The following is a 22,158-nucleotide window of genomic DNA, read 5'->3' as shown; positions in this document are numbered from 1 at the left end:
TTATTTCTTAGGGAGGGTTTTACTCCACAGCAGGAATGTACATTAGCTGCGACCTGCAAAGGGCACAGAAAGAAGCTTCCTCTTTGTCAGCCTCGTTCCTGGGGTCATTTATCCCACTCTCAAGGCCAGGCCAGGGGTTACTTCCACACTTCTGTGAAATGTTGAAAATCTGTTGGAAAGAAATTGAGTTACAGAACTGTTGGGTAATGCTAAAAGCCAGCAGAGGAGAATGTGACCTTCAGGCTACCACCGAAGGGCACATTGGGCCTGCTTGTCCCATGGAATGTTTTTGGTTCCCCATTGCCCTGTCTGATATGTAGCAGACTGGTTTAAAGTGAGGCACAAAACTCCCTTCACCTGCTGTTCTAGTGGACGTGCTTTGAGGGCACTAGCCACAGGTGAAAGGCACTGCTGAAAGGGCAGAAAAGTTTCTTGGAATAGCGAGCAGAGAGTGTGTTACTGATAGTTCTGGGAAACCTTTCTAGTTTCTGCTGAGAGTGCTGCTGGGAATGCTCAGAAGCTCTCTGCACACTTTGCACTGATCTCATTGCCCATCCTTGATGTGGGATCACATCCCAGGTCTAGGTGAGCACTGGAAGACTGTTCTGGCTCTTGCTCCACTACATTGCGGCAGGGCAAGGTGCTGGCTAGGCACAAGTGAGCAGTAAAAGCGTGTGGCTTGCTTCTGCTTCTCATTACTTGTACACCATGAGTGTTTGCATCTGAGGAGGTGGTGGGCTTGGCAGCCCGCTGGACAGCCTTGCATAGAGAATGGGTGAAAATGTCCCTCAAGGTGACTCCGAGCTCATTTTGCTCAGTCTGTCATGGTCATTTTGTGTGTGAACCAAAAATCCCTCTGCGAAAAGTCTTGGGGGCATTGTGACTTGGATAAACTGACTTGGCTCGTGATCCTCTTCCTGTGCCGTAGCAGATTGAGGCTTTTCTGCCCTTGATGCGGTTTTCCTTTTACCCATAGATTGTCAGGCGCTGAGTGGCTTTGGAAGGCCGCAGCAACCTCCGCTGCCTCCATTTTGTTTGTGCTGTTGCAGTGACCTTTACACTTCAGGAATGAAACTGTTTCTAGGAACCTGCTTTTTAAAGTTTTGTCACAGCACTGAGGTTCGGCACACAGCCCCCTCCTCCCCAGAGAAGAAACAGATCCAAGCATGGGGAGGTTCAGGTCTGGGCTGGTGAGTTATGCCCATGTACAGAAAGACTTTGGTTGAAATGAGAAGCAAGTTTGGTCAGGGGAACCTTAGGTAAAGGGAATCATGCACAGACACAAAGGAATGTCTGGGAGAGGGGCTTCTAGCTTGCTCTCTTGCCCCCTTCTTTTAAAAGCTGACACTTTGGGCAGCTCGGATGCTGGTGCCGCCCTGTGCACGGAGCTGCCTAGAAGACCATAGGTGGCTGATTCACATTATGAGCTTGGGGTGGACTTGGCCTTCTTAATTCAGCTCTGTCTTTGGCTGTGAGATCAGAGGGCATTTTTCTAAGCCTAAAAGCTTTGTGTGTATCACCATGCTCCTTTTGGGCCTCTGGTGAAAGGCAGCAAGTTCTGGGGTGGATGGCATCACACAGGTGGCAGCGTACCTCCGGAGAAGTGAAGAATGCTGGGCATTTTTCGTTTTGGTTCAGAACAGAACAGCAGGGGGAAACCTGACGGCTGGAAAGTTACGTCAGAGGTAAAGCCCTCACGAATAGCAGGAGGAGTGGAGTTCTTGTTTCACCTGGAATTAAAAAGACTTCCTTAGTAAAGTGGTGTAATGCTTTTCCATACAGATCTGGGGGTGGGTTACCTGTCACCACAGCTGCCTGCGTCAGTGGTTTGGAAATGCCCCTTGTCCCAAGAGGCAGCAGGAGTGAATGCGGAGCTTGCGGCCTTTCTGATTCCCGTCCAGGGGAAGCCGCGGGGAGCGCAGGAATGAGATCGACGCGGGGGCTGGAGACCGGGACCGTTAGGCGAGAGAGAGCGCGCCTCACCCTCCCTTCCAGCAGAGAGGAAGGAAACCTGGGCGGTTTGGCTGCGTCTGTCGGCAAAGTGGTGCTGTCACAGTTAATCGCCCTGACACCCGGCCAGATGCCGACACCTCGGTGGCCACCACTGCTGGGCGATAGACATGTGTGACATTGAGAGGGGAGAGATGCCCTTTCACGCCTGGCCGCCCTTCTCCTCCCCTCTGCTGGGTTCCCCTTTACGGGAGGAAGCGGTGCCCAGGCCCACCAGTCGTGTCGGCGGCAGCAGGTCACCCCTGTTACTTTTCTCCTCCGGGCTCAGATTTGCTCCCGGTGTTTGCCCGCAGTTACTGACAGCGGCTCCCGGGGACGCGTGTCTCCGTTTGGGGCCTCTCTCGGGCCGCCGCACCGCCTTGCCCAGCCCCGTCCCAGCCTCCGCGCCCCTGCCGCCCGTCCCTCTCTCGGTTCCCCGGGGACGGGGGAACAAAAGGTCCCTCTGGCCCGCCGGGGCGGCCAGCGGGGAGCGGCTCCTCCTCGGGGGCGCACTCTAGCGCCGGGGCTCCCTCCGCCTCTCCGCCGGCGGCGGGACCGGGGCCCTCGGCCCCTCCCCGGGATCCCCCCCCAGCGCCCCGGGACCGCGTCATGGTTCCGTGTTGTGACTGATTCTGTGTTGTCTTTGCAGTTGTCGAAAGCTGCGCCTGCCCTGGGGGACGGGGAGCGGAAACCCAATGAAGGTAAGCGCTGGGCGGCTTCCCGGCGGGCGGGGGCGGGCGGGGGCAGGAGCCCCCAGAAGCCGCTGGCCGGCCAACCGGCACTCACGGGGAGCGGGCGCAGGGGGCAGACGGCGGGAGGCGCCGCCGCCATCGGCCCCTTCGTGGCGGCTGCACCGCCCACGCCGCGGGCCCGGGCCGGATCGAGGCCGCCGGGGCGGCGCGAGCCTGGCGGGCAGCAGGGCTGGCCCAGCCCGCTGCTGGCTTACCACAACTCAGAGGGAAACTGCGTGCGTGCGTGCGCTAGTGCACATACGCACGCTCATTTATATATATATATACACACACACACGGGCGCGCACACAAAGAGCTGGGTAGCAGCGAGCAGTTTGCTGGGGATTCGCCACAGTGCTGTAGGAAGGGATTTGTCGTCTTGCGCTGCCCACCTCTTTCCCAGGGGCGCTGGCAATGCCCGTCTGGGTGGCCAGGGCTGATCCCCAAACAAAGGCCAGAGCAGAAGCCAACGGCCCCCAGGCAGCAGGTCCCCGGGGGGAGAGGAGGAGAAAAGGGCCATCCAGGATGATTTTTTGGTCTCATGCTTCCAGATAGCCCCAGTCAGGATATTGCTGGGTGCTGTACAAAGCCAGGCTCGAAAAATACACCTTTTTACTCCGATTGGAGCTAGCAGGCTTTGCGGGTGCAGGGGACAGCAGTGTGATCTTATGGGTTCTGTTTAATTCATTCCTGGTGGTCCAGTACAGATGGGACCACTGCCTGATAGGAAATGAGGTGGTGCCTCTGCAGCCGTTGTGATTTTGTGTTTCTCCAGCTGCCCAAAGGCCAGGCTGTGGAAATGTTCTCTGCCTTGTTGGTTTGTGAAAGTAAATGTAGATCAGAAGGGTAGTCAGCCCTCTGGGGTTGGTCAGAGATGCCTCCTGCAAACAACTTGTCTAGTGGAGCCCTGCGTGTGTCAGGAGGTTGGCTTTCTGTCCACAGTCCTCAGTTCAGCAGTGGGGTAAAAGGGCTGTGGACTTTGGAACCTTCAGGCTGAGGTGATCATCAGGTGCTTTAGGACCATCCTGACTGTGTTTTCCCCTTACTTTCGTAGCAGAGCAGGTCACTCGTTGCATGGCAGAGTCTGGCTAGTGTCTTGCAGGGTCCCCACAGGCTGTGACCTTCAGCGTTATTCCAGCCAGAGGTCAGCAGAGGGCTCCAGCAGTGTGGCTCCAGATTGGCTTTTTTTTTTTTTCTTTTTTTTTTCCCCTTAGGTAGCAGTCAGTTTCAATTTCTGTAACTTTATTGGTGTGACAGACTGCATGTGTGTTGCCAGAGGTTTGTGGCAGGCTGTGTTTGCGATAGGTGTCCATTTTGCATGGGTGAAGTTTCTGATTTGCTGGCAGGCTGCTGCCTGTTGCGCTTGACCCTTGCTCCTGCTGAAGTCAACAGAAGAAGGTTCAGTGCCTCCAGAGGGATCAAGATGGAGCCTGCTGTGAGGCTTATTTTGGTAACCAGTCCTCTGCTGTTGATAGAAAAGAGCTAGTGTCCTCATCTCTGCCATTCGTTGTGTCCGACAAATCCCTCCTGGGGAGGGGAAGAATCAAACAGAATTAACTTCTGTCACAAGAAGGCTGATGGAATTGCAGGAGAAGTTGGTCTGGCAGTATAAGTGGTGAGGCTTAGGTGTATTGTCTTTGTGCTATTTCTGGTTCTGCAATGATCGGTGAGCTAGAAGTCAGGACTCCTGGCATTACCTTCTGTCCTGCTGTTTGACGTTAGAGGTCCTGTCTCTATACCTCAGCTTCTCCTTTGTGAAGAGGAGACAGGGATGAGCCTCTGTTACACAAGGACAGTCGTGTAGTTCCTTCTGCTGAAGCTCTTGGGGGCTTTGGGTTTGGTGCGAAAGGTGGTTTTGTGTCTTTGGCCATTTTGTGCTTGCTCTGAGATTTCAAGTCGTGACAGGTCTTTATTTGGGATGAACTTACTCTGGTTGGAGACTGTAATTTTAGCTTCAGCCCCTACCCTTTTGTGCTCAAGAGAGCCTTCCACATGTTTTGTGGCACGGGAAGTTGTAGAGGAGTCAGACAAACACTCTTTGTTCCATGAGAAAAGATTTTCTGGTATAAATAAAGGAAACCACCAGCACTTGTGGCTGCACTTTTATTTTTAAAAGAACAGCGTGTCTGTGTTGCTCCTAAGCCATTGATGGGGAGGGAGGCAGAATGATCATAGACTTTCTCCTTTTCTAGTCCAGCATGTTCCCACTCGACTGCTCCAAATTTGGACTGAATCCTGCCTGCTGTGTCTGTGTCTGCCTCGAAGAGTTAATGTGGGCTCTGACTGAGTTTTAACCTTGCTTCCCTCTCCATTCACAATGAAGAACCTCTGACTCAAATCTGGAGGTGTTTTGCAGGGTAGGGGTGTGGGTTAATTGCAGGATTAACTTCTAACGTGGGCTGAAGCCCAAATTGCAGGAAGGGAGCAGGCCAAGTGGTGTTAGTCCTTTGGTGACCTTCCTGTGCTTCCCCATGAAAGACAGACCTTCTTCCGTCCCTGACACGGCTAATGGAAAGGAAACACAGACTGAATCAGCCTGGCAAAGTGTGGAATATGACTCCCAGTACATAGGGGTAGAAGTGTAGGTATGGTAGCAGGGGCAGGGCTTTGCTGTGGGGATGGCTGTACCTCAGTCATGTGCTCCAGTTTGGTTTGGGTGCTAACTGCGCAAATGAACTATGGAGTGTGGCACAGTCTCCATGTGCAATGTCTTGCTCTGTGTCCAGCTAAATCAAGGCAACATACCTTTCTTGGCAGGATTTTCTGACTGGCAACTAGGGAAAGATTTCCTGATTCCTTTTCAGAGGCTGATTCAGACTTTATAAAATCATCATGTGTTAAAGTAAAGGTGAAAACTCCTGGATTCTTTATGGGAAGGATTTGGTCTTGTCATATCTTCCAGATCGCAAGTATAGTTGTTGGGGTGCAGCGGTGAAAGTAAAGGCTCTGCAAAAGAAGTTGAATGTGCTGTTCTGTGGCCAATCTGTAGTCTGGACTCTCTGGTGTAATCCAGCTGCTTGGGTAGTGCAAACATTTAAAAAAGTGTGTAAGGCATTGATCAGTTTCACTTCAGCTTTCTACTCTGTTTTGGTTTCTGCCTTCTTTATGTCCCAGACTGGTGTGGTGGGGAGCATTTGATCTGTACAGGCAACTGATGCTTTCCCTCTCTCTTACCTTCCATCCCTCCCCTTGATGTAGATCTGTAAGCATTTTTATCCAGAACTGTGCCTTTTCTGCCAGAGTTCCCAGATCCTTTCTGCTGGCACAATGTGAATAATCAACAGTGCAATTCAGCAACTGTCATTGTGCCTGCAGAATTTCCCACATATTAAATTGTTCAACTTGTTGGAACATAGGCAGTAACTAAGGTCACTCTGAAGGGGAACAGGAAGAATGAGGTAGCCACAGACAAGATAGGAGAATAGATGGGAGATATACTGCACTTAGGGGAGGAGGGAAGAGGAAGGGAAGGAACGGGGAACAGAAACATGCTGTCTTCTAGACAAGGAATACCAACAAGCAGTCCATGCCTGCCAGGCTACATTTCCCTTTCACAGACCACTTTCTCTTTTAATAGCCGCTCACGCTCTCTGGCACTTCAAACTCCTTGGATGGAAGCTCCTCCCCTCTTGTACCTGCTCTCATCACTTCAGCACTGGGGCACTGTCAGCCCTGCATGACCTAGAATTAACTTTCAACAATTAACTGCGGGCTGTGAGCTCCAAGCCCTGAAGCTTTTGCATTTTTGTGGCAAAGTAACCTTTATGCCAGTTTGTCACAAGTTCAGGGCACTTTAGAAACGCTTACTGGAGACCATTATTTTCCATGATGCAAGCAGTTTGCTCTTATCACTCTGAGTTATCAACCTTGGTGCTGTAGGACTCTGCATACTGTACAGGTGGATCATTATAGTGCATAACAGCATGGGGCAGGTACTATCTCTTTGTGTGTACTCTTATCCTGTGCTCCATTTGAGACATCCTCTGTTGCCAGCATGCTGGTAGAGCTAGGAGGCCTGGAGGGCTCCAGGTACTTGCTGTTTGCAGTAGTGTGCTAGCACCTGGGTTTTGTGCGTGTGTATTTATCTATCCTATCTCTCATCTCTTTAAATCTCTCCAACCCTTGACCAAGCAGCAAAATGAAGCTTTGGCAAGAGACTGGGAAACATTGAGAAATGCTTGTGAAATCAGTGCAGATCGCAAGCAGTTAATGTTTGCTCCATTTGTAGGGAAGGCACGGGATAATGGCAGATCCACCCTGTTCCTTCTCCCACACTGTCTCATTGTGGTTCAGTAGCCAAATATATAGTCTAGTTAATCTTGGGGGTCCTGTGGGCTTGCTTTGAGTCTTTCAGTGAGTGACTTGATTCCTCGGTCTGGGAAAGTGGTCAGCATGGAGACACGGAGGCTGTGACTTGTAGGGTGCTGTTGTGGTTCAGAAGTGGCCTGCTGAGGTGCATGTTCTGCGTGGGCAAAAGAGGTAACTGACAGCAAGAGTGAATATACATAGCTGCATGGTTCAGAACCTCTGTTCTTGAAAGCGTCTCTGTGCCAAGGTCTGTACGAGGGATCCTTCTGGCTTATTCCCTTGCCTTCTAAAACCCACTGAGGCATCCACTGGCTGTTTTGAAAGGGGGTAAAGGGCAAAGGGGTGAAGGGCCTTAATCCAGAGTGCAGATCATCTGCTGCAGCTTCAGGTGCTTTTTGGCTGATATGCTTAGTGGCAGCATCCCAGGAGTATGGGGAATAACAGAGAAGGGGTTTGGGAAGAGTCACCTGTGGCACGCATCAGGGAGACAAATACTGAGGGTCTCTTGTCTATCTTGCTGCTGCTCGAAGCAGCTTTAGGAAGAGATTGTCTGTTTCTCTTCCCCACTTATGTGTGTGTGTATGTAGGGCACAGACAAAGGACTTAGGCCTGCAAGACTGTTAGTGAAAAGCACAGGATAGTTGTGTTGCAACTGTCTGGCTCATTTTAAGGGGCAAAGCACTAGACATTCTTGAGCTAAGTTTTCATTAACTTATTCCCTCCATTCCTCCTTTTAGTTATCAAATTCCTGGAAGTCTACGAGCGCAGCTTCTGCAGGACAATTGAGACCCTGGTGGACATTTTCCAGGAGTACCCTGATGAGGTGGAGTACATATTCAAGCCATCCTGTGTGCCTCTGATGAGATGTGCGGGTTGCTGCGGCGATGAGGGCCTAGAATGTGTCCCTGTGGATGTGTACAACGTCACAATGGAGGTGAGGGCCCAACTTGCAATCTGCCATGCTTGATTGGAAGGAAGCAAGTCAGCCATCACAACCACTCTAAGTCCCACCTCCCAGCTAATTCAGAGGAAGGGCAGCCTACCCCAGGGAAACCCTCTCCTGACCCTGGTGCCCAGTGTTACACCATGCAGGGCTAAAAGATGAGTTGCCTGTGTCTGTCTAAGGCTAAGAGGAGAATCTGGTTTTGGCTCTTGTCCAAATACAGTAACTAGGAGGATGCAAAGCAGCATTTCTGCAAAGGAGCACTTTGTGCTTAGAGAATGCAAAGGAGCATTTCCAGTGGTATTACCTCTGAGTTCCCAAAGAAGATACTCCTTGGGCCTTTGCTCCACTTTAACTCTGCATTTGGTACATACAGCTGTTGTTCTGAAGGCAGCTGAGTAGTGCAAAAGGGGAGAACCTGTCAGTACTCTCTCCTGCAGGGCATTTGAGGTCAGCCTGTACCAGGGGTGCAGGGGATTTGTGTCATTAGCTATGCTGGCACAGCAGGGATGAAAGGGGCTCTAAGAAACACACTGCTTCAGTGTCAAGTGTAAAAGCCTTTCTGCCTCTGGGCATCTTCCTCCTTTGTTTGGAGGCTGTTGAATTCATTCCTTGGAAGAGACAGAGATGGCCATGATTGCAAAGGCTGGGCAAGTGGGGAAGATGCAAACTGCTTTAGAGAGCTTTATTACTGCCCTTTTCTGTCAGCCTGGATCCCAGCTTGTGTCCAAAATGGTGCTGGTGCCCGTTATCCATAACCCACAGCTCCCTCATCTACTTTTGTCCCTCAGGCTCTTGAACAGCCACGGTAAATATTACCAACACTTTTTGATATCGATGAGAGATTTGCAGTGCTGAGTGATTACCCAGCAGGCTCTTTTTACTTGTTGTTTGAGCTGTATTTAAACTCTGTTGGAGAACCAGTCTGTCCCTTTCCATGGTTCCCCATACTGCTTTTCCCCTTGTGGGCTCCAGCCTGGACCAGAGCATACTAGCATGATGTAGCTAGGGATGGTTTTCTTCCTACCATTCCTTGCTGAACTGCAGTTCTTGGCTGGTATGCCTGCATGCCTGTAAAGGGTCAGAGGCTCTTAAGCAGATCTCTGGTGAAAATGCTAGAGTGGTCCGGACATGTTCTGGGTTGAGAGACTGTGACAATATTACATATCTTCTAATATAACTTCCCTGGAGGCACCTGGGATTGGGGGCTGGGTAATGTCTGGCTCTGCAGGGCTCTTTTAAGCACAGATCTTCAGATTTATTTTGTGTGTTGAGTCGCTGAGAAAGTGAGATGTCAGCTGGGAAGGTATGGCCTAGGGAAAAGGAGTCAGATATGCTTTGGACCTGTGTGTTAGACTGAAGTACTGCTTCTGTGTGAGCAGACTGGATGTTCTCTTACTGCTGCTCTAACATCAACCGGGGATGGCTCAGTGAGAACCTTGCTATGGTGTTATGCCCTCTCCCATGCCTGTCTCCAAGGCAGTCCACTAGTGCTGGCACCTGGCAAGCATGAGCAAACAGAGCTTTGGCACAAGTCTGGTGTTGCTGCTGCTTGCTTGTGATCAAAGGCCTTCCCTGACTAGGAGAACAGGGCCTCAAAGCTAGCTCAAACTCTGCCATGCTTTTCCCATGAGCACCAGGGGTGCAAATGCTTTGCTGTGCAGCAGGCTGCTTTGGAGTTGTGAATATGAAGACTGAATGGGCAGTGACCCTCTCTGTTTCTTTCATTCCAGATCATGAGAATTAAACCCCATCAGAGTCAGCACATATCACACATGAGCTTCTTACAGCACAGTAAATGTGACTGCAGGTGAGAATGGAGCAGCACTGGTTCCTCTTGCAATAAACTTATTCTGAGCCTTTGCTTTTTTCTGCCTTTGGGTTGGGACTGTTGTTCAGAGGCTTCTGCAGTCTCCTCACTTGGTTTGCAGTGGGATGGCCAAGCCTGGGAAAAGAAATCCTTTGCTGGCAGGGCTCCTCCATCTCTAGCTATCACAGGTGGACAGTACTAGTCTGCAACCTGGGGTCTTTTGGCACTGGTTGCCAGTGAGGTGCAACAGGAGAGCAAACACTTTGAGACGGATGACTTAACCTGTGCCATGGGCATCCTACAATGCTGACTGAACATGTTTTTCCCTGGACTTGGTGGGAACTGGGGATAATACTGGAAGTATACGTGGTAAACTCTTTTCTAATGAGGCCTTTGTTCTCTCTTCCCCCACAGACCAAAGAAAGATGTCAAAAACAAACAAGAAAAGTAAGTGACAAGCCTTTCCTCCTTCCTCTTTTGGTGGTTGGTTGGTGTTTCCTTGCCCCACTGCCCCTTGCCCTTTTCTTTGGTTGGAGATACTCACTTTGAGAAGGTGTTTTTGGAAATGGCGTATGGTAGTGCATGGAGCAACACTCTGAATCCATTCCAGGTGGGCACAGAAACCCAGATCTGATGGTCCTTCCTTCATACCCCATGACCCATGGCCATGGCAGTCATTCCTAATGCATTATCCCAAGTCAGGGAAATGCCGTCGTGTCTGTCCTACCAGTATGGATTCAAGGTGCAGCCCCCATTCTCCCTTCCCTCTTTCTGGGGTGTTTCTGGTTACTGCAAATCACTGCCTTTCTTTATTATTAATTTTTTTCTTGCTGCTTGAGTGAGTACTTGCTGGCTTCTTTCACAGCAGCTTGGGTAGGAACTTTGCTGGCTATAGGGAGAGGTGGCAATAAAGGCCTGGTGAGGCAGGACTGATGCCATGCAAGATGTGACACTGGTTTTGGTTGGGTGGGGACCTGGGAGGGTATGAAGGGAGGTGGATGTCCTTGCTGGGTCTTGGCGGAGGCTTTCATAAGCGTTTTTTGCAGTCTGATGGATTTGCTCCGGTGATGTGAAGGAGTCTAAGGCACAACCTTCCCTTTACTTCTTCCCCAAAGTAAAGAGGTTGTGGAAGTAGAAATATAAGCTCTCATCCTGCAGTAGTCTGAGGAATGAGCACAAAATGTGAAACACTGTCGAAAAGAAGGAATGACCTCTCTGGGTGAGAGGGTCAGCTGGACTGCGCATGACTGGGAAAGCAACTCTGCCATTTAGAGGTGCGGAGTTGGAAAGAAAGAGGTGAATATTTGGAGATGAGGCTGAAACAGAGACAGAGGGAGCAAACAGGAGAGTGAGAGAACTTCTTTCACCCCTCTCCTGGTGGTTGTATATTTCTAGCTGCCTTCCAGCCTCTCCTCCTCCCCCTGGAAATCTGCTCCTGGCTGCATCGGGCTGTGTGCAGCCAACACTCCTCTGTGCGCAGGGCCGTGTTGGGGACGGTTGGTCTGTGTGGCACTGTGGTTTGAAGGTGTGCAAGAGTTTGGTTTGTGTGAACTCTGGTGAGGATGGGGTGTGGGTGTAGCAGCCAGCTCCAACTGTGTTGCATTCACTTTCCTCTTCTAACAGCACCTTGCCTGCTCTTTGCTGGTTCTGCACTCCCCAGGGAAGGAAGGGAAGGGATGGGAGAGGCTGGTGTACTTTGATTTGTGCTGGATTGAAAGTCGTTATATTGGTACCCCTCTCCTCCCTCCAGGTTGATTTTTCTCCCCTCACCATCTCCCTGTGACTCCTGCCTGACATGTAGGGCAGAACCAGGATTGAGCTGATGCTCTGACACTTGTTCCAGTGAGATGACTTGAACAGGGCCTAGGAAACACCTATGGTGCTTTCTCTTCTGCCTCTCAATTCCCTTTGACAGCTCTCTCCCGAGGTAGGCTGCAACAGGGAAGGAGGGAGCCTTTGCAGAAGTGCCTCAGCGCTGGGACTCATTTGCCTGAGAAGCCCTAGTGCTTTGCCTAGGGCGTTCTCCTTGGATGTCTCTCCCTTGGTCCTGTGCTAGTGTGGCTCAAGGAGCAGCACAGGCTCCAACCTCCCTTGCTCCCTGTGCTCTCAATGGCCCATAGGGATCCATGGTTAGTGTCCAGGACTGCATGTCCTAGCCCTTGCCTGTCCCAGCTCCTGCCCAAGAGTCAGAGGCAACTGGTGAATTTCTCAGAATGGAGTCAATACCTTGGCTCCATCTGCTTGTCTGTCTGGCAGATCCTTGTGGAAGGTGACAGGAAGGAAAGGAGGGAAGAACTGAAAACTGCTTGCTGGTTATCTCCTGAGTAGAATAACTAAGTCAGTTTTCTCCCTCTTTCCCCTTCAGTACTCAGGATGGAGACTCAGTACTCAGGATGGAGAGGGGATGTTTCAGACATTCCAGTAGGGTGTCTTGGAGTCCTCTGAACCACAGGCAGGAAGTGGGGTGGATGAGCAAAGCCTTCAGGTTAGATAGCCCTCTCCCACACAGCAGTGCTGTGAAGACCAGATCTCTCCCCTTGTCTGTGGGTTGCTGAGGCCAGGCTCCCATCCCAAGGCAGCATTGCCACCAGCCTTGCAGCAGAGCTGTTGGGGCTCAGCTGCTGCCTAGACCCAGTGCCAGGCAGTGCATCAGGTCAGAGTGGTTTCCTTTTCCCTGGAGAGAACCCTTTCACTCAGGTTGCCTCTTGCCGATTGGTGTGCGCCCGTGCTTGTTGCCTGGAATGGTTGTCTGCGCTCACTGCGGTTGCGTGATGCTTTCACCAAGCTTTCTGTTCCTTCTCCCTCACCCCCGTCCCTTTCCCACTGCCCCTCTCAGAGGGGGCAGGTGCCCATCTGAGTCTTCAGCAGATCCACCTCTGCTCGCAGCAGCTCTGCTGGAGGTGGTCTCTGCTGAGTACCCTGGTTTTGGCTTGGCTGTGGTGCTGACCGGAGCGCCGGAGGGCCAGTGAATGTGTGTGCAAGGTGGAGATCTGTGCTTCGGCCCTGGGATTTACCCTCCAGTCCTGCCTCATGTGCTGCTCCCCTCCCAGCAAGGCACATGGCTGTATTTTTTTTCTCTTCTTCCTTGCGTTTTCTTCCATTTTCTCTCTCTCTCCCTTTCTTTCTCCCCCTCTCTCTCTTTCTCTTTTTTTTTTTTTGTTTTTCTTCCAGAAAATCAAAGCGAGGAAAGGGGAAGGGTCAAAAGAGAAAGCGCAAGAAAGGCCGGTACAAACCACTCAGCTTGTACGTTTGTGTCCTCTGCTTGTAGCGTCTCTTCCCTCCCTCTCCCCCGACCAATCTGCCTGCTTGCTGCTCACTCGAATCTCACCCTCCCCTCCCAGTCACTGGTGGGCCGCAGATCCTGCAGGGGCGGCACTGGTGGCGGCACCGCTCTGGCACTAAGGCTGTCTCAGGGAAGGCGGCTCTAGCTTGCTTGGCTCTCTAATCATCAGTGGCGACTATTTTCCCAAGGCACAAGAGTGCGGGTAGATGGGCGAGTGCCTTGCACCTCTTCATGCCTTCCAACTCACCTGCTTTCCCCCATTCGTCTTGTGCCCTCACTGCTATGGCGACTGGTGACAGGCAGGCTGGCATCTGCCATGCATGTGTGTGTGTACATGTGTGCGCACGTGTGAGTGTGTGTCTGGTGGAGTCACAGGTGGAGAGGAGAGGTGGGACAGCGGGAAGCTGGAGAGAGGGTGCTGGGGAACGGGGGCGGGCGCGCTCTCTGTTGTTTTTTTTTTTGTTTCTCTCTTTCTGCTGGATTTGATGGCTTCTCTCTCACTGTCTCTCTCACTGTCTCTTTTGTTCTGCCTCTCTTATGGTGATTCACAAAATTCTGCATTGTTAATTCACGGCTCCTCTGTAGGAGACTCCTAGGTGGCAAGGTTGAGATGGGGCTTACAAAAAGGAGGGCAGTGCCAGCTGCAGGGGTAAGCTACTTTCCAGGGGAGCAGAGACCCTGTGTATCTAAAACTCATTTAGTCACTGGCCTCTTTCTACTCAAATAGCCCACTTCAGAGAACTTCTTTCATTGATATGTCAGTAGCTGGCTGGGACCTCTCACCTTCCCATCCTTGCTTTCCCCTTCTTCCTCCCTCTGGCCTGAGCCGATGGATCCAATGCAGCATTTGTGAATACTGTGCAGAAGGCCTGTTTTCTTTCTCTTTACGCTAATGCAAGGGGGTGCTGTCCTGGGGCTGTCGGAGTGCTGCTGGAAAATCCACCAGCCTGCGACACTCCAGTGGGCAGCATGGGGGCTGCGGGAGGGGGCAAGGGGATTGCTTTGATGTTTAGGGTGTTGCATGTGTATTTTCTTTCTGCTGAAGCGCTGTAGCTTAGACATCTTTCCTTTTGCCTTTTTGCAGTCACTGTGAGCCTTGCTCAGAGAGGAGAAAGCACTTGTTTGTACAAGATCCCCAGACCTGTAAATGTTCCTGCAAATTCACAGACTCACGTTGCAAGTCGAGGCAGCTTGAGTTAAACGAGCGCACTTGCAGGTTTGTGTCCTGAAGGATGAAACACACAAAGAGAAAGAGAGAGAAAGAGAAAGAGGGGGGGAGCTTGCTTCCTGCTGACTTCTGGCACCAGTGCTATATGGTTACTTCTTTTCTCTGTCCTACATGGGCCAGAGGGCAGAGGGGCTAACTGGGATGAGGACAGATTTTCCCTGGTTCAGAGGGCAGCTGTGCGTTTCAGATGTGCTGTCAGGACTTGGACGGGGACGGCTCCCTGAGACAAGGCATTTCTTTCTCAGGTATCCTGTGTCGTAGAACAAGATAATGGAGTTCATGTTGCTGAGGTAGCCAGGGGAAGATCTGTAGCCCTCTGTACATTATCTGTACGCGACTCTGAGCATACTGTTGGACAAAGACAAATCCTTGACTGACTAGGATTTAATCACCCCTGTCTTCCAAGCCCTTTTTCTGCGGCTTGTAGATGAGATGCTCTGCTGTGTGCAGAATGAGGAAAGCCACCAGGAACCTCCCTCAAGGCCGTGCCTACATTTTCCTTTGCCTCTTTGTTCTTCTAAAATCCAGGGAGACCAGCCTATCCTCTTGCACTGTGCTCACAGTTCCCTGTCCATGTCCTGTCCAGAGCTGTGGTTTGAGGGGCAACATTCAGGTCTGTGACATGGGATACAGCAGGATTAAGTCTGTCTCTGGGTGAAGGCAGAGATGCGTATTGAGGTGTGAGGTGGGAGATGCAAAAGCACTGTGGGGTTGGTGTTTTTTTAAAGACCTATGCTGTGCATGTGTCATCTGAGGACTGTCACACACCATCTGTGGCATAGACACATGCAGAAACTGATTCTTGTTTCCCATCTGAGCACTTCGGTGAACTCAGTGGGATATCTTGACTCGCACAAGGTATGTGTGCATCTCTGGTGTAGGATCATCCAACCTGTCTAGAGAGAGACATAGAAATGGGGTTGCTAATGAGCCCTTGGCTCTGACTCTGAACTCAGATCCTTTCCACAGAGATCTAGGAGATGAAAATGCTTTGTGCCCAAACCAGAGAGGCCTTGGCACTGCCAGGGTGGTAGAAACTGCTCTGTATACAGAGAATTTTTCTGAGATGCTTTAATTTCAGTGGGAGAGTAATGGATGGAGGGGCCAGAATAGAGCAACTTCTGGAGTTAAACTTCTCCTAGTGAGCAAAACCCCTGAAGTCTGAGACCTTTGGCCTTTTTCCCCCTGCTGCTGTCCCAAAGCCCAGAATAGCTGAAAATTACCCCACAAAGTTTGAAGGGTGAGAAATAGTAACAAATACAAAGAAAAGCCAAACAATAGCCCAAGAAGTCATGATGACAGAAGGGGTTTACTAATTTCACTGTGATGGGATAATTGGCACTAAGGGAGGTTGGTGTGTTGGCCAGAAAAATAGGAAGGAGTCATAGGAGTGGTTAGATTTTCAGTTTCCGGATAAAAAGCTGATTAAGCTGAAGTTCCTCATGCTCTTTCTTAGATTTAGAATTGGGCCCAATGGGGGAGGGCAAATTCTCATTTCTCCTGCTGCTTCTTCAGGCTGCTGCTGTTCTCTGGTGCTAACCCCTGCTCATGGCAGCTAGTGGAATGAAAGACACTTACTTTTCACCTTCTTGCCTGCATGAGGCCTTGTTGGCTGCATTGCTTCCGACCCAAACAAGAGGCTAGGTGGAGAGCTGAGGGGTTGTGTCCTTCTGCATGCATTGCTTAGCCTTGTTTTTCTGTGTGTTTGTGTGTATTTGTGTGCGCATGGTGTGAAAGGGTGCAAACAAAACACTCAGCTCATCTGTGAGGAAGCCACTGATTCTGCTCCTAAATTTACCCCTGTATGAGTATCTCCCCCCACTCCGTATAGGTGAGCCTGGGGGAGTAGAATTCATCGACTGATTTGTGGGACTGAGATTCTCAACTGATTTGCCCCATCTGCACAGCATTTCACCCCACCAGTGACATCATGCCATGTCTTAACACCATGTGCTCTTAAACACAGTAGCCACCCCTTCTCTGTCCTACTTGCACCCTCATCACAAAAATTAACCCCATTCTCTTTTTCTCCTTCCCTCTCCTCTTTGACAGATGTGAAAAACCGAGACGGTGAGCAGCGGAAAAGAAGGGGGAACAGCCCTGTTTCTGGAGCCTGATTTCTCGCCTGGACAGAAAAAAACAAAACACTAATCCAAATGAACCCTAAAAATGAAGGATCGGTAGAGCACAGCACTTTCAGTACGGACGATGGACTCCGGAAGGAACATTCCCCAAGGCCCCCGCCGCACAGAATTCACCTTTGGGTTTTGAACTGTTTTATTTTATTTTTCTTTTCATGCTGCTAAATAACAGAGCCAGGAAGACTTATAGGGGTGTATTTGATGGGGTTTCCCATGCATACATATATATGTGTGTATACATGCATATACATATATATATATGTATATATATTTTAACCACATCTATATATACATATATGTATATCTTAACCACACACACACACATATATATATATATAATATATATATATATACTGATTATTTTTTTTAACATTGCTAATGTTATTGGTGTCTTCACTGGATAATACTCGACTGCTGTGGACACAAGCGGGCTACTTGGGGCATAAGAAACAAGCTAAGACTGGACTGAGTAGAAGCGCTGGGTGTAAACTTCTTAACTCTAACTGACTTGTGCGGCCTCCGCTGTTTCTCTGTAGAGTGTGCTGTACCACAAACCACCTTCTCCTTGCCTGGGACAGGGAGGAGAGGTGATGGAGAGGATGGGCAGGGAGTTCCAAAGAGCGGCATCCTAGGGTGGTGCGATGGGTCAAAGGCCAAGGAAATGGCCGTCTCCGTGATCAAGGATTCCTCCTCCCCTCTCTTCCCCCAACCTTCGCCCTTACTCGTCTCATAATCTGCCTGCCTTGATGGGACATGGGATGTCAGTGTACATTTTGCGTTGACTTTATTTGCTATAGAAACTTTGCCAGAGAGACGTACTGGCTTCTCTTAAGGATGGTGGGCAGCTGATGCGCACTAACTTTCCATTCACGGAAGTATCACAGGAGTCTAGATTTCCCGCCCTTGGTGGCTGCAAAAGGACACAAGGTCTACAGTGTGCTGAAGCAAGAATGGGGACCGGTGCATAGCCACACAGTTGTTCAGCACTGTCTGCTTTCTTCATGCACAGAGCTGCCACTCAAGAGCATCCAAGATGCTTACGGAACATTTCTGGAAAGGGATATTAATCAAAAGTATATACACAGTAGGGGGTGTGTGTGCGTATGTATGTGAAAGTACGCATTTGTGTCTGTGTGTATGTATGTATGTGTGTATGTGTTTTTCTCTCTTTTTTATATATATATATTTATTTTTATACATATATATATATAAAAAAATAATATATTTGTATGCCAAGATTGAAGGGGGAAAAAAGAAAGGAACTTTTGCTGCCTTCAGTTTGCGTGCCCAGTGTGAATGACCCTTAAGAACGTCAAGACTTTTTTTTTATGACATACTGTAAATATCAGACCCCTTTTCCACGTCTTGAGCTGGGGAATCAAAAGTGAAGGCAGGCAGAGTCCCTTAGCCATGTCATGAGAATCTTGGCTATGTGTGTATCGGCAATATACACTGTGGTGTATGTGAAACCCACCTTACACATGCGCGCACACACACACACCCCCCTGAAAGTGTGTTTGTACATCTATGTGGATATATATAATCTAGTTCTGTGATTAAAATTATTATTATTAATAATAATAATCAAAAAGGTACTCGGTCTGTGTCAGAATGCTGCCAAACATCATCTGCAATTGTATTTTCAACGCCTGATAATGTACAACACGGAAAGCTTCCAAAAAGACAAGACAGTCTAAAAACAGACTCACAACAAGCGACTACTAACCACTAGGATCTCCCCATCCAACCGATGGCTTTCAGAAGGAGAGAAAACACATGGGTGGGTGCTTGCATCTGCAATGTATAATACTCATGCTGCATCGTGCGCAAGACAGAGGCTTCCGATCGGGGGGAGGGAAGAGAAAGTGTTTTATATACTTATTTAATATCCCTTTTTAAATTAGAAATTAAACAGATAATTTAATTAAAGAGTAGGGATTTTTCAGTATTCTTTGTTAATATTTAATTTCAACTATTTATAAGCCGTACCTTTTTTTTTTTTATTTGTACTTGTTGTGTATAAATTTAACCTTCCTGTTGTCCCATCCCTTATCTCCCCAATTGTTGGCAGAGTCAGTAGCATGTTATGGGCAGTTATTTAATTAATTTCTCTAACACCTACCCCTACACATTCCTATTGAGACAAGGGTTAGATATACATCTACATACTATATATATATTTGGCTATGTGTTTGTATATATATATATGTTTATGTATATGTGTGATTCGGATTAAATAGACGCTACGATTTTTTTATATATGTAAAAAGAAGAAGCAGGAAAAATAGAAAATTCTACATCTTGAATCTCTCTCCTTTTTAATTTTAATATTTGTTATCATTTTATTTATTGGTGCTACTGTTTATCTGTAATAATTGCGGGGAAAAAAGATATTAACACTACATATTGTGTCTAGTGAATTTTTTCAAGATATTCCTTAGTACATATTTATTTTTAAACAAAAAAATTACAGATATATCTTAAAAAACGACGACGACGACGACAAACAAACTTTTTTTTGTATTAAAGAATTTAATTCTGATCTTGATTTCCTTTGCCTTCTCCTTCTACCTTGCATCCTGGTTTTCTTCCATTGTGTAACAGCTCCTCCAGTATTGCCTCTGGAGGCTACAGGGCATCAGCAACCTGCTAGTTGGACTCCTGGATTTGGGCACAGAGCCTCCAAAAGCATCTAGGTACCAAAGCCCGTAGAAATGACTGGGAGGTAGGCACCAGAATCCCTGTGTGGAGCTCAGCCCGAGTTCCCTGCTTGGTGAGAAGAGGGTGGTCTGATGGGCAGGACCGAGGGGGCAGAACTCCTGGGTTCCTTCCCAACCTGATGCCAAGGAGTGTGGTGATCGTCCCAACCCTGCCTCTGTCTTGTCCAGGAGCCAAGCCCTGTGAGCTGGGCACTATACAGGCGATCCCGGTGGAGCTTACAATCCAAGATGAAAGTAAGGCTCTGAGCCTGTTCTTCCTGGTAATGGACTTGGTGTTTGCAGTTGGAGCAGTGTGTATGTAACCTGCTGTCAGTAATGGTTTGGCATGACCTCCTCATCCTGGACAGCACTGAACAAAAACCAGCTCTGACCATGCTCATCACTTCATGAGGGATTTTGATACTGTTGCATCTTTTATGATGTGCTTTGGTGTCTTTGGAGGAAAAGCTCTTCGACAGCAGTGTCATTCCCTCGTCAGCCATGGAGATGAGTGTGTCATGTGTCAGTCATCTGGCCACGCTGGAAAGGAGCACGCAGGATGTTCCTGGATGTCTGGGAGGTGACTCACTCAGGTTAATACAGACCACCGAGTTCATGGCTGCATTGTCCTGCTCTTGCAAAGGTAAAGGATCTGGCTTTTATTTTGGATGAACTCAGGTAGCTCAACAGGTGGATCTGCAGTCACTTCCTCTGCAGAGAGCAGTGCGGAGAAAAGAGGATGAATACTTGAGGATGCTCTGGTTCCCTGTTCAGTAACATCTTGTGGAGTACAGCAGTGAGGTGAGAAGGGGAGCAAGGGCCACCTGGATGTTGCTGCGTGAGGAACCCAAGGAGTTGCTTCCTTTGCATATTCACCACTGTGGATTTTGGTTTGTGTGGATCTATGGACTGTTTTGCAGATGGCTGTGCAAGATGATGAATACAGTGTGCCTATCCTCAGGAGACCTGCACTGTCTCTATATGACCTGGGAAATGTTTACAAGTCATCAAATTGGAAAGATTGAAACTGGCAGGTCAGTGTTGCTCCCCTGGGCTGAGCTGGATGTGAAATCTCAGCAAAATGTGACCCAGGTCTCCCAGATGGATGAGTCAGTGGGTTCCTACTGTCAGTCACAACACATCAAACCCTGCCCACCAATGACAAGCTGGGCTGGCTGCTCCTGGTGCCTGGAGGACAGGAGCTCTTTTTCTACCTCTAAGGACTCAGGAGAAATAGCATATCTGCAGAGCCAGGTGACCTGGTAGCTACCTCCTCCATGACACAGGCTATGCCTGGCTGGATGGCACGTTTCAGCTGGGACAACTCAAAGAATTTGTTTGTGTGGCTGCAGCAGAACCAAGGTAGCTGCCTCAAACAACTGAAGCAAGAACCTGCCCGAGCCAGCTCTTAATGAGGGACCTGGGGCCCTAGAAGCAGTCCAGCTCTTCTCCTTTATCCTTCAGGGTTGATATAACTGGGATGTCACCTCTCATGAGGAGAGTAGTTATAGCTTGGTGTTGGAAGTGGGCTCAGGCTGGCTGGAGAGGCTGTATGCGATTGAGGCCCCTGCTTCTGGAAGAGCTGGGATGCAGGAGTGCATTGCCCCTCACCCTGCCCAGAGTTCTCACCTGGCTTGCCTGTGCCCTGTCCCGAGGTGAGGTGAGGACACAGGGAGGGAGGCCAGGTTTTCAGGCTGGCACTCTAATCTCGGCATACAGCCTTTCACCCTGCGTGCGAGAAAGGCTTCTGGTCACGTCCATGTTTTGGTTGCTGGCTAATTAAAATGCTATCTTCAGGCAGCTGGCTGGTGCTTTCCTCGTGCCTCCCACATTTATTCTGTGGGATTCAAAAAGCAGAGGCACCATGAAAGGCAGAAAAGGGTGTCCTGGACAGACAGACACAACAGAAAACCCCACTGGCAATGGAATAATGTGTTGGAAACCCGGTCCTTCTCTCACTCTTGGCACCTGCTAGCTGGTTTAACCCCTTGTTGCTGATGTCCTCTGCTCTGGTTTGTAAGTTAGCCAGGCTTTGCTTGGGCTCCACCACCAGCTGCAGTGTCTATGTTAGAAATGCCTATAAAGCTCCTGTCCTTCAGCGTGGTCCCTCAAAGGACTTTGGAAACCCAAAGGAAATTCATTCCACAGGCCGTGTCCTCCACTGTCTGCCCGTGGGAGCTTTGGTAGTGAGAGATGGGTATTTTTATCGTAGACCACGTGGTGAGTGTACAGGCAGTCTCTCTGTGCTTGGGATGCCTGAAATTCAAGGCTAATCCCAATCATCCAGCACAAGGTCTGCAGTCCCAGTCTGTGCAAACACCATGCTTGCTCCCAGGTCCCCATTGGGGGCTAGGGCACTGTGGCCTCAGTGGCACTGTGCCACCCCACAGACCACTGCTGACCCACCCGCTGTGCCCCACAGCACCCGATGCTGTGCATGATGGGGTGGCTGAGCTGCTGGCCATCCCAGAGGAACCAGGCGCTCATGCCTGGACCTCCAGCCAAGTACTCCATATCTCATAAGAGGTGGCGAGTTGTGGATAAGAGCAGGGAGGTGAAATACCCTGCACCAGCAGTGAAGGAGGGTGTGAAAGGAATGCAAAGAGCGCCTGACTGCAGCTTTGGGGGAGGCTTGCCCTTCGGTGTGGGGAGCTGGGAGGGCCTTGGGGGTTTTGCATTCAGGAGGGGACAAAGTTCAGGTTCTCCTTCAAACGTCAGTGTTTTGCTGGCTGCCTACACCAGGGTAGTATCTCCCAGAGGTGCAGCTCGCTGTGTGTGTGAGGTGATTACAGACTTATTCAGGGAAATGGGCTTGTTGGGCAAGTGCCACCTATTTACCTGCCCAAGGCTGGCCTCCCAAGGCCAAAAAAGCCTTTCCATAAGGATTTCTTTAAACTTCCTGCCTGAGCCACCTCCATACCTTCAGGCAGGCAATGCTGCACAGTGACAACTCTTAGGAAACATCTGCAGTTCTGGGCTATAGTACATTGTGATACAGGGCTAATCTTGCTGGTTCATGCTTTTAT

The 22,158-nt window shown here is 49.6% G+C and overlaps 1 protein-coding gene across 1 annotated transcript; it reads left to right on the top strand.

Moving 5' to 3' along the window:
- Positions 1-1,166: 1,166 nt before the first annotated feature.
- On the top strand, positions 1,167-18,981 carry VEGFA (vascular endothelial growth factor A). Its single transcript, XM_029965110.1, has 10 exons — positions 1,167-1,190; positions 2,138-2,245; positions 2,639-2,690; positions 7,766-7,962; positions 9,705-9,781; positions 10,196-10,228; positions 10,392-10,523; positions 12,953-13,024; positions 14,149-14,280; positions 16,345-18,981. The coding sequence occupies exons 1-10, from the start codon at positions 1,167-1,169 to the stop codon at positions 16,364-16,366; spliced, it is 849 nt and encodes a 282-aa protein (XP_029820970.1). The 3' UTR covers positions 16,367-18,981.
- The last annotated feature ends 3,177 nt before the right edge of the window (positions 18,982-22,158 follow it).

This window comes from Manacus vitellinus, unplaced genomic scaffold (assembly GCF_001715985.3).
Source record: "Manacus vitellinus isolate BGI_N305 unplaced genomic scaffold, ASM171598v3 scaffold_8_pilon, whole genome shotgun sequence".
Taxonomy (NCBI): domain Eukaryota; kingdom Metazoa; phylum Chordata; class Aves; order Passeriformes; family Pipridae; genus Manacus; species Manacus vitellinus.
This window is presented reverse-complemented; position numbering and strand designations above follow the sequence as displayed.

Coding starts and splice junctions, on each gene's coding strand:
- VEGFA (XM_029965110.1), top strand. CDS start 1,167: ATGGGGAGGTTCAGGTCTGGGCTG. Junction 1,191..2,137: donor GGAGGTTCAGGTCTGGGCTG/GTGAGTTATGCC, acceptor TGACATTGAGAG/GGGAGAGATGCCCTTTCACG. Junction 9,782..10,195: donor CACAGTAAATGTGACTGCAG/GTGAGAATGGAG, acceptor CTTCCCCCACAG/ACCAAAGAAAGATGTCAAAA.